At 51.6% G+C, this 12,207-nt stretch overlaps 1 protein-coding gene across 5 annotated transcripts in view; it reads right to left on the bottom strand.

The window, feature by feature from the left end:
- The window catches only part of CUNH20orf27 (chromosome unknown C20orf27 homolog), a 30,558-nt gene extending 19,847 nt beyond the window's left edge, over positions 1-10,711 (bottom strand). The window contains exons 1-2 of one of the 5 annotated variants that reach the window (XM_039333890.1): positions 10,600-10,676; positions 283-394 (exon numbers count right to left, since the gene is read on the bottom strand). In XM_039333890.1, coding sequence (XP_039189824.1) covers positions 283-355 — 73 coding nt within the window. In that variant the 5' untranslated portion in view covers positions 356-394; positions 10,600-10,676. Of the gene's footprint in view, positions 1-228; positions 249-282; positions 395-10,599 lie in introns of those variants that run through there. The other 4 variants (XM_039333891.1, XM_039333894.1, XM_039333893.1 and 1 more) reach the window with 4 other exon arrangements.
- Positions 10,712-12,207: the final 1,496 nt, after the last annotated feature.

The raw sequence follows: 12,207 nt of genomic DNA, 5'->3' as shown, positions 1-12,207 counted from the left end.
TAGTGACCGTCTGAAGTGACTTATGACCGTTTTCCCACACGTACGACCATGGCCGCATTCCCTACAGTTACGTGACCAAAATTCCAACACTTGACAACCGACTCCTATTTATGACGGTTGCAGTATTGGGGTGGTAAGTTGAGGATCCCCTGGTAGCTCGATCGCCTCGCCCCACCCCACGAAGCTTTACCACCACCCTGAGCTGCCCACCCACCCCCTCTGACGCACTTTAGACATGCTCAGATGCAGCAAAGAGGCCTTGGCGCCGGCGAGTCCACCCACCCCGAGTCCCGGGTACAATATAAGAGCTTGATTGTCTCCCCTCTTTTGTGCCCGTTTTCTCCTGGCCTGGCATCGCTCCTTCCCCGCACAGGCGGTGTCGGCACGTGGGATCCTGGCAAGGAAGCAATTTTCCAGGTATAAAAATAGACAATTATCTCAGCCATTAAAAAAAACACAATCATTAAAGCAACAGGCTCTCATGAAGGTCGGTCCCCCCCCCACCCGTTCCGGAGGGTCTGGCAAGCCTTCCAGTGGCTGATCCTGCACGGTCCACCCCCCCCCCTGCACTCCCCCCCCCGCCACATACCCATCATGCACTCTCTTGTCCTCATTTCACACACACACACAATACAACTCGATGTCCTTTTGGGTGCCGGAATTGAGGTTAGAGTCTGGAACAAGGAAGCGAAAAGCGTCTCCTAAAAAATCTGCAATCGGCGTTCGTTATCGCGGTTTCCTTTTCCAATGATTTTATTAGGGAGGAGGTGAAGCGTTAAAAACAAAAAATAAAAATAAACCCCAAATGCAAGAGATAAAATACTGATAGGAAAAAAAAATGCAGAAGCCTAATACAAAAGTATAGGGCAGGGGTAGGCAACCTTGGCTCTTTTATGACTCGTGGACTTCAACTCCCAGAATTCCTGAGCCAGCATGGGGAAACTTTGGTCCCTTCATGACTTTTGGACATCAACTCCCAGAATTCCTCAGCCAGCATGGGGAAAACTTTGGCCCCTTCATGACTCATGGACTTCAACTCCCAGAATTCCTCAGCCAGCCATGCTGAGGGGAAAGGGAGAGATTTCCAAGCTGAGCCAGGCTGGCTCAGGAATTCTGGGAGTTGAAGTCCATGAGTCATAAAAGAGCCAAGGTTGCCTACCCCTGGCCTAGGGCCTAGGTCGCTTTATGACTCGTGGACTTCAACTCCTAGAATTCCTGAGCCAGCATGGGGATCTGTGGCCTTTTTATGACGTGGACTTCAACTCCCAGAATTCCTGAGCCAGCCATACTGAGGGGAAAGGGAGAGGTTTCCAAACTGAGCCATGCTGGCTCAGGAATTCTGGGAGTTGAAGTCCACGAGTCATAAAGAGGCCTAGGCCTCGGCCAGGGGTAGGCAACCTTGGCTCTTTTATGACTCGGGGACTTCAACTCCCAGAATTCCTGAGCCAGCCATGCTGAGGGGAAAGGGAGGTTTCCAAGCTGAGCCAGGCTGGCTCAGGAATTCTGGGAGTTGAAGTCCACGAGTCAAAAAAGAGCCAAGGTTGCCTACCGCTGGTATAGGGAGTCCTCGAATTTATAACAGTCCCATTTAGTGACTGTTCAAACTTACAGCGGCACTGAAAAAAAGCGACTTACAACCGTTTTCCACCCCTACGACCTTTGCAGCATCCCCATGTGGTTATGCAATTTACATTCGGAGGATATAAGGGAAAAAAAAACACTGACTCATATTTATGACGGTTGCAATGTCCTGGGGGGGGGTCACGCGATCCCCTTTTGCGACCGTCTGACCAGCCAAGTCCATGGGGGGAAGCCAGATTCACTTAACAACTGTGGTTACTGACTTAACAAGGGCAGTGATTCACTTAAGGACAGTGGCAAGAAAGGTCGTAAAATGGAGCAAACCTCACTTTAGCTACTGTCTCGCTTAGCCGCAGAAAATTTGGTTGTAAATTGAGGACTGCCTCTAGAAAAAGATGATCCCGTGACACCCGGACACTGCAACCATCGTAAATATGAGTCAGTGGCCAAGCGTTACGAATTTTGATCACGTCACAGCAGCGGTCCTCAAGTGTGAAAAACAGGTCGTAGGTCCCTTTTTTCCAGTGCCGCTGTAACTTTAAATGGTCACTAAACGAACGGCTGAAAGTCCAGCAGGTTGTATTCGGTGAGAGAAATCCGACATTTGGGGGGCTTCGTGCTGTGAAGGAGCCTCTGTTTAGATTGCTCAAAGCAATCGTGGAAAACAAACCAGGGTTACAAAACGGAGCTACCAGGGATCTCTTAATATTTTTTTCCCCGCTAGGAAAACAAAAAGCACGGGCGACCATTTTTATCTGCAGTTCTTTCCCTGGGAACGATGTTCCCTCTTTGCAACGGCGAGTGGCAGAAATAAACAGAAATAAAACGTCCTGCTCGCAAAATTGCCTCCTTCCTTGACGCTCTGGACGAGAGGACCCTCTTAAGAAAACTCACACTTTGCTTTATTTGTAACAGGGGTCCCCAACCCCTCCGGGCCATAGATCAATACAGGGCCACAGCCTGCCAGCAAACAGGCCGCACAAACACGCAAAGCAGACAGCACACAAAACCATGCACTCTCCGGTCTGTGGTGCTCCCTGGGGCCCAAAGGTTTGGCGACCTCCGATTTATAAGGAAAAAAAAAAAAAACAAGCCAAGATTCGCCTCTCCCCGACTAACGTTCCCGGTTCTTATGAGGAATCCACCTATCGGGTGATAAGCTGGCAGCTGCCCTTGCTTGGGAAAAAAATTAGAATTTAACCGCTGTTTTCCTGAGATAAAAACAAACGCCATCATCACCAGTCGGGCCCTGTCTCGTGAGCATGGCATGAGAACAAGGGGGCAGGCAGGTGTAGGAGCGAAGGGGTGAACACCACACTTTATGCACAACCGGGCTTCCAAATTGCATGTCCAGGACACAAGACCCCCGTACCCAAATTAAGAAATAGGGGAGGGGGGAAAGTAAGATTTGAGGGAGAAATCCCGTTTAGTTCCGTTCTTTGGAGAAAACAGGGAGCTTGGATGACACCCGGGTCCCTGGGTATCCGATTCAGGCTGTTTTTCAAGGTCCCCGCGATTCAAAACACGACAGTCCTCGAATTACGGCCACACGGCTGAGCCCAGATTTCCAGTTGTTAACTTGGGACTTTTGAAAAACAAACGCAGCTTCTCGTCATGTCTGAACCACGCGAGGAGCTGTGGCAGCAGCCCCGTTGCTCGGTTCGGTCAAGAGGACGGAGAAAAATAAAAAGAATTATTGTTTAATAATAGAATAAGCATGTTTTGAAGGCGTTGTACACCTTTAGCTACATCTGGGTTTCTCCTGATAGGAAATACAGGTACAACCACAATCCAGCCCCAATTTTTTGTTGCTGAGGCCGTTACGTGAGCGTTGCCCCATTTTATGACCTTCCTGGACACCGTTGTTAAGCAAATCACTGAAGTTGTGACGTTAAGTGAGACAGCTGTTCAGTGAATCTGCCTCCCCCCCGTCGACTTTGCTTGCCGTGAGGTCACAAAAGGGGATCACACCACCACCACCATCCTGGGACACTGCGACCGTCGTAAATGCGAGTCAGTGGCCAAGTGTCTGAATGTAGATCACGTGACATTTAACGGTTGTTAAACGTGAAAAATGGTCGTAAGTCGAGCAGGTTGTATTTGGTGAGTGAAATCTGACGTTTGGTGTGCTTGTGCCATGAAGAAGCCTGTCTGTCTGTTTGGACTGCTCAAAGCAATCACGCCAAACAAACCAGGATTATGAAATATTGTCTCGGTGTTTCCCAGCTGGGAAAACAAAAAGCACAGGAGACAATTTTTATTGGCAGTTCTTTGCCTGGAAACGATGTTCCTCTTGGCAAACGGCGAGCGGCAGAAACAAACAGCCATCGACTTTAAAAAAACAAACAAAAAACCCATGTGCATTTCCAGCTGGGAGTTATGGGGATTGTAGTGCTGGAAGAAGGGAAATTGCAATGCAAGCTGATTTCATGAGCTGCATGTTCTTGGCATGTTCTCTCTCCTGAGCTTCAGCAAGTTTATAGTAATAATAATAATAATAACAACAACACCATTGGCATTGACAAATTAGCCATTAGTCAATTGCAAAAGGCAGCCTTACTGCCATCCTGCGACGATATCTGTAATACCATCAAACATCCACATCTGCCTATGTAAGGACTCAATAGGTAGACAAAAATGCCAAATCCAGTCTGAACATCTGGCTGTGTGATGATCCATAATAATAATAAAGTTGGAAGAGACCTTGGAGATCATCTAGTCCAACCCCCTGCTCAGGCAGGAAACCCTATACCAGTGGTTCTCAACCTATGGGTCGCGACCCCATTTGGGGTCGATCGACCATTTCTCGGGGGTCGCCAAACAAGGCGATCCGCCATTTTTCCCCCTCGGGGGGCGCCACCGCGCATGCGTGCCGCGCATGGGGCGCCGCCACGCATGGGGGCGCCGCCTCACATGCGCGGCACGTTTGTGTGATGGGGGTCACCGTCACACAAACGTTGAGAAGCACTGCCCTATACCATGTCACACAAATGGTTGTCCAGTCTCTTCTTAAAGACTTCCAGTGTTGGAGCACCCACAACTTCTGGTGGCAAGCAGTTCCACTGGTTAATTGTTCTCACTGTCAGGACCTTTCTCCTTATTTCTACGTTGCTTTTCTCTTTGGTTAGTTTCCATCTTACAAGGGTTCGTTTAGTGACCAAAGTCACAACGGCGCTGAAAAAGTCACCGTTCTTCACAGTTAACGACCACTGCAGCCACCCCATGAGCACGCGATCAAAACTCAGATGCTCGGCAACTGTATTTATGACGGTCGCAGTGTCCCGGGATCACGGGATCCCCCCTTTTTTGGGACCTTCTGACCAACGAAGTCAATTAACATCCATCAGGGCTACCTACACAATTTCAGAAAAATGGCTGTCCAATCTCTTCATCAAAACCTCCAGTGTCGGAGCACTCACAACTTCTGGAGGCAGGCTGTTCCGTAGATCTCAAAACAGTTCACGTATACGTATACATGGGGTTCTTCCACGCAAAATCGTTCCCGAGAAACTTCAGATTTCATGCACTATCAACCTGTCGCTTATTTTTCCAAATGTCCTTTCTTTATTGTAAAAATCCTGAGCCGTTTGAATCATCTATCAAGTTAATTCATCCTTTACCGTATTTAGTTTTTGTGGAATTGATAGACACTAAAGACGCTAAATCTGGTTGCAGGCATTTGCGGATTTCTGGCTGGGACCGAAATGGGGAATTGTTTTTATTTTTTTGTGCACACAATTCAGAGATATTCTTGCACTTCTTCAGAGATATTTTTGCTTCGTGCAGATAATGATAATTTAGACACACCTGGCCTGGTTTTTTGTGTTCTCTTCGCCGCCTGCTATTTCGAAACTTCACCCATCCTCCCTCACGGGATGGGACAGAGGAGCGAATGAACAAACATTTATTCTTTGCGAGAAGCGGCCGTCGCCCCAAATTCTCCAGTGGCTGTTCAATGCGCAACATTAATCAAACAGGAAAACGGGGCATGGTGCAATGTACAACAAGATTGTGCAAAAGGAATGCAAAATGCGTGTTCACCTCTGTGAGGGACAGAGCTGAGATCGCCCACAGCATGTCCAGGCTTGAGATACGTGTCCTTATGGCTGGAGCATTAATGGACAAACCTGGTGGCCTTCCTCCATCTTTTGAGGAAGCTCAAATTCCAAAGTCAGAAGAGACCTTATTCTATTGTTCACCATCAGCTGACAACAGCAGTCCTCGACTTATAAGCGTTCATTTAGTGACCGTTCAAAGTTACGACACTAGAAAAAGCGACTTCGGACCGTTTTTCTCACAACCACTGCAGCATCCCTGTGGCCACCCAATCAAAATTCAAGACGCTTGGCAACCGGCTCGTATTTATGACGGTCGCAGTGCCCTGGGATCATGTGATCCCCTTTGGCGACCTTCCGACAAGCAACATCAGTGGGGAAGCCAGATTCACTTAATAACCGTGTTATTAGCTGCAGCGATTCACTTAACGACGTCTGCTTTCTTGCCATTTTGGGAAATGTGGCGTGTTTGGGGACACATGCTTTCCCAGGCAACGTCTTCCGTCCCATGAAGCAGGTCCCACGAGACGGTCTCCGAAGAGACCCGGGTCTATGGCCATAACTCCACGGGTGTCCCTAATCCAGGGTTAGGCAATCTTGGCTCTTTTATGACTTGTGGACTTCAACTACCAGAATTCCTGAGCCAGCATGGGGGAACTATGGCCCCCTCATGACTTGGGGACTTCAACTCCCAGAATTCCTGAGCCAGCATGCTCAGCTTGGAAACCTCTCCCTTTCCCCTCAGCATGGCTGGCTCAGGAATTCTGGGAGTTGAAGTCCACGAGTCATAAAAGAGCCAAGGTTGCCTACCTCTGGCCTAGGCCTAGGCTGCTTTATGACTCGTGGACTTCAACTCCCAGAATTCCTGAGCCAGCATGGGGTAACTATGCCCCCTTCATGACTCGTGGACTTCAACTCCCAGAATTCCTGAGCCAACATGGCTCAGCTTGGAACCTTCTCCCTTTCCCCTCAGCATGGCTGGCTCAGGAATTCTGGGAGTTGGTCCACCAGGCATAAAAGAGCCAAGGTTGCTTACCCCTGGCTTAGGCCGCTTTCTGACTCGTGGACTTCAACTCCCAGAATTCCTGAGCCAGCATGGGGGAACTATGGGCCCCTCATGATTCGTGGACTTCAACTCCCACAGTTCCTGAGCCAGCCTGGCTCAGCTTAGAAACCTCTCCCTTTCCCCTCAGCATGGCTAGCTCAGGAATTCTGGGAGTTGAGGTCCACGAGTCACAAAAGAGCCAAGGTTGCCTAGCCCCGGCCTAGTCAATTGTCCTCCAAGACGGAAGAACATTCCAACTCGGGCACAAACACGGGGCAGGCTAAAGGGACGGTCTTCTTCTCGGACACTGGGCGAGCTTTGGAAAAGGGAGGGAGAGCAAGGGCACCCTTGAGGTCCTCCAAACCAGGCCCGGCCTGGAGAAAGTGGCTGGGAGAAACGTCAAGATCACCCAAGAGGAAGAGACCGTGAGAAGGAAGCGCTTCCTCGCGGTGTATTGTTCACCAGGGGAACTCCTCCCCACAGGACAAGGCAGTGGCCACCACTGGAGGGCTTTCCCAGGGACCTGGCTACTTTCATGGAGGGGGGGCAAGGGGAGGCTCTTGGTCTTGAAGACCCCAGGATGGGGGCAGCACTTCTCTAGATGTCGAACTGCAAAGGAATTGGCGCTCAAGAGTCGCTGGATGGTGAGGGGGTGACATATAAATTGAATGAAATGAAATAAAATAATACAATAAAATGAAATAAAATAAAAAATAAAAAAATAAAAATAATAAAATAAAATAAAACAAAACGTTAAAATGTAATTTTAACAATTAACCAGTGGAACAGCTTGCCACCAGAAGCTGTTGGTGCTCCATCACTGCAGGTTTTTAAGAAAAGGCTGGACAGCCACTTGTCTGAAATGGTACAAGATCTCCTGCTTCAGCAGGGGATTGGACCAGAGCAGGGCTTTTCAACCAGTGGCACGGGTACCACCTGTGGTCCATTGGCACCTGGCAGGTGGTACGCGACCATCCTAGAAAAGGGGTAGCAGGGGAGGAGAATGAGCTGAACCGGTGGCAGCACTGCACAAGCCTGAGCGAGAGACGGCTGGAGCTGCAGGGCTGTCAGGGCTCAGCGGAAGCCCCAGGATCAGTGCCAGGCTCCAGCTGGAGCTCGGCGCTGATCCTGGAGCTTCTGCTGAGCCCTGAAGAAGCACCGATCAGCTGGAATGTTGCAACCTCTCCAGGGTCTTGTGATTTACATTCAGATGCTTGGCCACTGATTCATATTTATGACGGTCCCAGTGTCCCAGGGTCATGTGAAGGGACCAAAACCTGCTGCAACCACCCAGCAGACGGGGGGGGGGGGGAAATAAAAACCAAACACCCCCCACCCCACCCCCGCTGCCAATCCTCAACAGAAATGCTCACAACAATGAAAACCTCGGACAGGAGGAAGAGCGCGGGCAGGTGGGCAGGCAGGTGTCTTGCTCGGCTGTGGCTTGGGGGGCCCTTTGTTCAGTGCCATTGTAACTTTGAACAGTCACTAAGCGAACTGTTGTAAGTCGAGGACTACCTGTACTTCATCACTTTTTTTCCAAGTTTTTGACACCTTGCTAGGCGACTGATGGTCCTCGGATGTTGCCATATCCTAAAAGCGGTACAATGGGTGAAAAGATTGAAAAGCCCTAGACTAGATGACCTCCAAGATCCCTTCCAGCTCTATTCTGATCGATTGAAAATGAAATAAAATAAAATAAAATAAATGAAATAACATAAAATAACAACAAAATAAAATAAATAGAAAATAGAATAAATAGAATAAAATAATGAAATGCCATGACATGACGGGAAATAAAATAAACCGTCTCCAGCTTCTGCTTGGAAACTCCAGAGAGATCCAGTTGATCCCTGCCAGAAAGCCCAGCACTGGTCCCAAACGGGCCTCATCCTGATCCAGCAGCGCCACACGATTCTCACATTCTGGATCCATCCAGACATTACTCAAAAGCTTAACGAAGCCCGTCACTTACGGGAGGGAGGGTTCCACCGCCAACGGGGTGCCCCGGTGAAGGAGCCGAGCTAGGCGCTGGGAGATCCAGTTGTGCTTCTCCTTAGGCACGGATGGCAACTGGGGGACCTGGGCCCAGTCCCCACCAGAGACTGAGAAACTGGAAAATACCTATTGATCAACCTGCACCAGATCCCTGGGGTAATTATGGCCCACCACTGGCCAGTCTGGTGCATGCTAGAAACCAGGTGCTGGTGAGTTCTAGTTCCACCTTAGGCATAGAAAACCAGCTGGGTGACTTTATGCCAATCACCAGGAGACGGTGAGTTCTAGTTCCATCTTAGACATAGAAAACCGGTTGGGTGACTTTATGCCAATCACCAGGAGACGGTGAGTTCTAGTTCCACCTTAGGCATAGAAAACCAGCTGGGTGACTTTATGCCAATCACCAGGAGACGGTGAGTTCTAGTTCCATCTTAGACATAGAAAACCGGTTGGGTGACTTTATGCCAATCACCAGGAGACGGTGAGTTCTAGTTCCACCTTAGGCATAGAAAACCGGTTGGGTGACTTTATGCCAATCACCAGGAGACGGTGAGTTCTAGTTCCACCTTAGGCATGAAAACCGACTGGGTGACTTTATGCCAATCACCAGGAGACGGCGAGTTCTAGTTCCACCTTAGGCATAAAAAACCGGCTGAGTAATTTTGGGCTAGTCCCCCTCCCTCTGTCCAACCCACCTCACAGGATTGTTGTTCTGGGAAAAATTGGAGGAGGAATGGGTATTGGGTACGTTGGCTGCTTTAGGAATTATTTATTAAAATAATAAAAAACAAAACCACAGGACATAACTAAATGAACCCCCAAAACCTCCACCAGTTTTATCTAAGGTCGAAGCCAAGCTTCAGTTCAGAAACCCCATTCAAGCTATCCCCCCACCCATCACCCTTGGCCAGGGCCAGGGCAGTCCCGGGCCAGGCTGGCAGGGCAGGATGGATGTTGTAGTACAAGCTCTGCGGAAGACAGCCCCGATCCCTTCACGGGCACCCGGAAGAGCAAAGCCTCTTTTCCTGGCGCCAAGAGGCTGCACCTTGTTAAAAGGAGGGAGGGGGTTTGGGGGTTTTGACAGTTCCTGCACACACACACACACAGCAAAATCAATCCAATGCACTGCCAGCCATTCAGCCAAGCCTTCCAGCTGTGCCTAAACTTAATATATAAATAAAACAGTCGGTGGGGAGGCTGCAGGGAGGGGGCGTCCAAAACGAGCCTGCCCCCCCTCCCGCTCTGCATCAATGCACCAAGCTTTGCTGGGAGGGGGGGGAGAGAAGAGGGGAAGCGCTCGGGCTCCCCCCCTCTTTGGTCCGGGGGGGGGAGGCTGCGAGTTCAGGTTGCAAGACAGCAGCCAGCTGGGGGAGGGGAGGAGCAGGAAAAAGCCCCCCCCATTAATGCAGCTCCCTCCCCCACCCAGGCACAGATTCCCAAGGCCTTGCCTCCCCCTCCCCTCCCCAGAGGCTCCGAAAGCCGCGGGCGCCCGGTTGCAAAAGGAGCGTGGGAGGCTTTATTTTTTGCACAGCGTGGCCCAGAAGCGCGAGGGGGAGCCCCGGGGTGCCACCCGTAGGCCTCGCGTCCCCCCCCCTCTCCATCCTTCCTCAATCCGGGCCCTGCGGCGAAAGCGAGCTGCATTGGGGAGGGGGAAGGACGGCGCACCACGCGGTGATCCCGGGACGGGGAAGCAAGCGGGGGAAAGGAGGGGGAGAGAGAGAGAGAGAGACACCGCCTGGCGCCCCGGGGTTTACAGCAAGGAACCGGGGAGGAGGGGTCCCCACCCCTCCAACGGCCCGCTCTGCGGAGCCCCCCACCCACCCCTGGGGCGGCTGGGAGTGATGGGACTCGGAGTCCCCCGCTTAGGAGCCGCCGGGGAGGAAGGAAGGGAAGCCGGCGCTGCGGAGGGAATCCACTCACCTGGCGTCAGCGCGGGGGAAAGCCTCGCCCGCCGGGACCGCGGCCGCCTCCGCCGAGCCTCCCGCTTCTCCCGCCGGGACGCCGGGCAGCCTCCGCCAAGAGTCGCCCCGCCCCGCCCCTCGCCGCCCATTGGTCGCTGCGACAAAGAGGCCGGCGCCCCACCCCCGTCCCGGCGCGGGTTGATTGGTCCAGGGGAAAGAGGGCGGGCTTTCCCCCCCTCGGGCCTGAGGAGGGCGGGGCGGGGCGGGGCCGAGGGCGGGAGGCGCAGCCAATGGGAGAGCGCGGAGGGCACCAACTGTGGCGAGGCGGGCGCGTGGCCGCCTCGAGCGCCCCGCACTGGGCGGGCGGGCTGCAAAGGAGGCGGGGGGGAGGGGCCTGACCTTCATCCCCAGGACGTGACCCCCCCCTGCAAGAGTGGATTTTGGGGGGGGGCAGCGCCATCTCTCCGCTCCTGGGAAGCGCTTTCTTCAGCAGTCCGGATGACGCCTCCTAGTTGGGTCCTGAAACGTCTGCAAGAAACCCCCCCCAGCTCAGAGAGCACCAAAGACACCCCCCCCCAGTCCTGGTCCTCCTCTTTTCCGCAAGCCCCCCCCTCCCTGATGACGTTCCCTAGTGGAGTAATTAAATGCCTGCAAGAAAATCACCGAGTCACAATCTCCTCCTCTTCCTCCTGGCCATGCACCACACTCTCTTCTAGCCCTGATGATGTTCCCCAGTTGGGTCATGAAACGTCTGCAAGAAAACAACCAGCTCAGAGAGCACCCAGGACCCCACAGTCCTCCTCCTCTTCAAGCCCCCCCCCCCCGCCTTGTAGCACTGATGATGTTATCTAGTTTGGTAATGAAACGTCTGGAAGAAAACCACCAAGAGAGAGCAGAGAGAGAGAGAGCCTCAAGGACCCCCCAGTCTTTTTCCTCCTCCTCCTCCTCCTCCTCCTCCTCCTCCTCCTCCTCCTCCTCCTCCTCCTCTTCTTCTTCTTCTTCTTCTTCTTCTTCTTCTTCTTTCTTCTTCTTCTCTTTTAAACCCCACTCCCTTCTAGCCCTGATGATGTTACCCAGTTGGATCATGAAACGTCTGCAAGAAAACCACCCAGCTCAGAGAGCACCAAGGAGCCCACAGTCCTTCTTCTTCTTCTTCTTCTTCTTCTTCTTCTTCTTCTTCTTCTTCTTCTTCTTCTTCTTCTTCTTCTTCTTCTTCTTCTTCTTCTTCTTTTCTTCTTCTTCTTCTTCTTCTTCTTCTTCTTCTTCTTCTTCTTCTTCTTCTTCTTCTTCTTCTTCTCTACAAACCCCACTCCCTTCTAGCCCTGATGATGTTACCCAGTTGTATCATGAAACGTCTGCAAGAAAACCAGCCAGCTCAGAGAGCACCAGGGACCCCACAGTCCTTTTCCTCCCCCTCCTCCTCCTCCTCCCACCAAATTCCTTCCCTTCTAGCACTGATGACGTTCCCTAGTTGGGTCATGAAACATCTGCAAGAAAACAAGCCAGCTCAGAGAGCACCCAGGATCCCACAGTCCTCCTCCTCCTCTTCAAGCCCCCCTGCCTTGTAGCACTGATGATGTTACCTAGTTTGGTAATGAAACGTCTGGAAGAAAACCACCGAGAGAGA

This window comes from Crotalus tigris, unplaced genomic scaffold, assembly GCF_016545835.1.
Source record: "Crotalus tigris isolate CLP2741 ecotype Arizona unplaced genomic scaffold, ASM1654583v1 scf7180000024513.1755786, whole genome shotgun sequence".
NCBI lineage: Eukaryota > Metazoa > Chordata > Lepidosauria > Squamata > Viperidae > Crotalus > Crotalus tigris.
The sequence above is the reverse complement of the archived record's forward strand: the minus strand, read 5'-3'. Positions and strand labels throughout refer to the sequence as shown.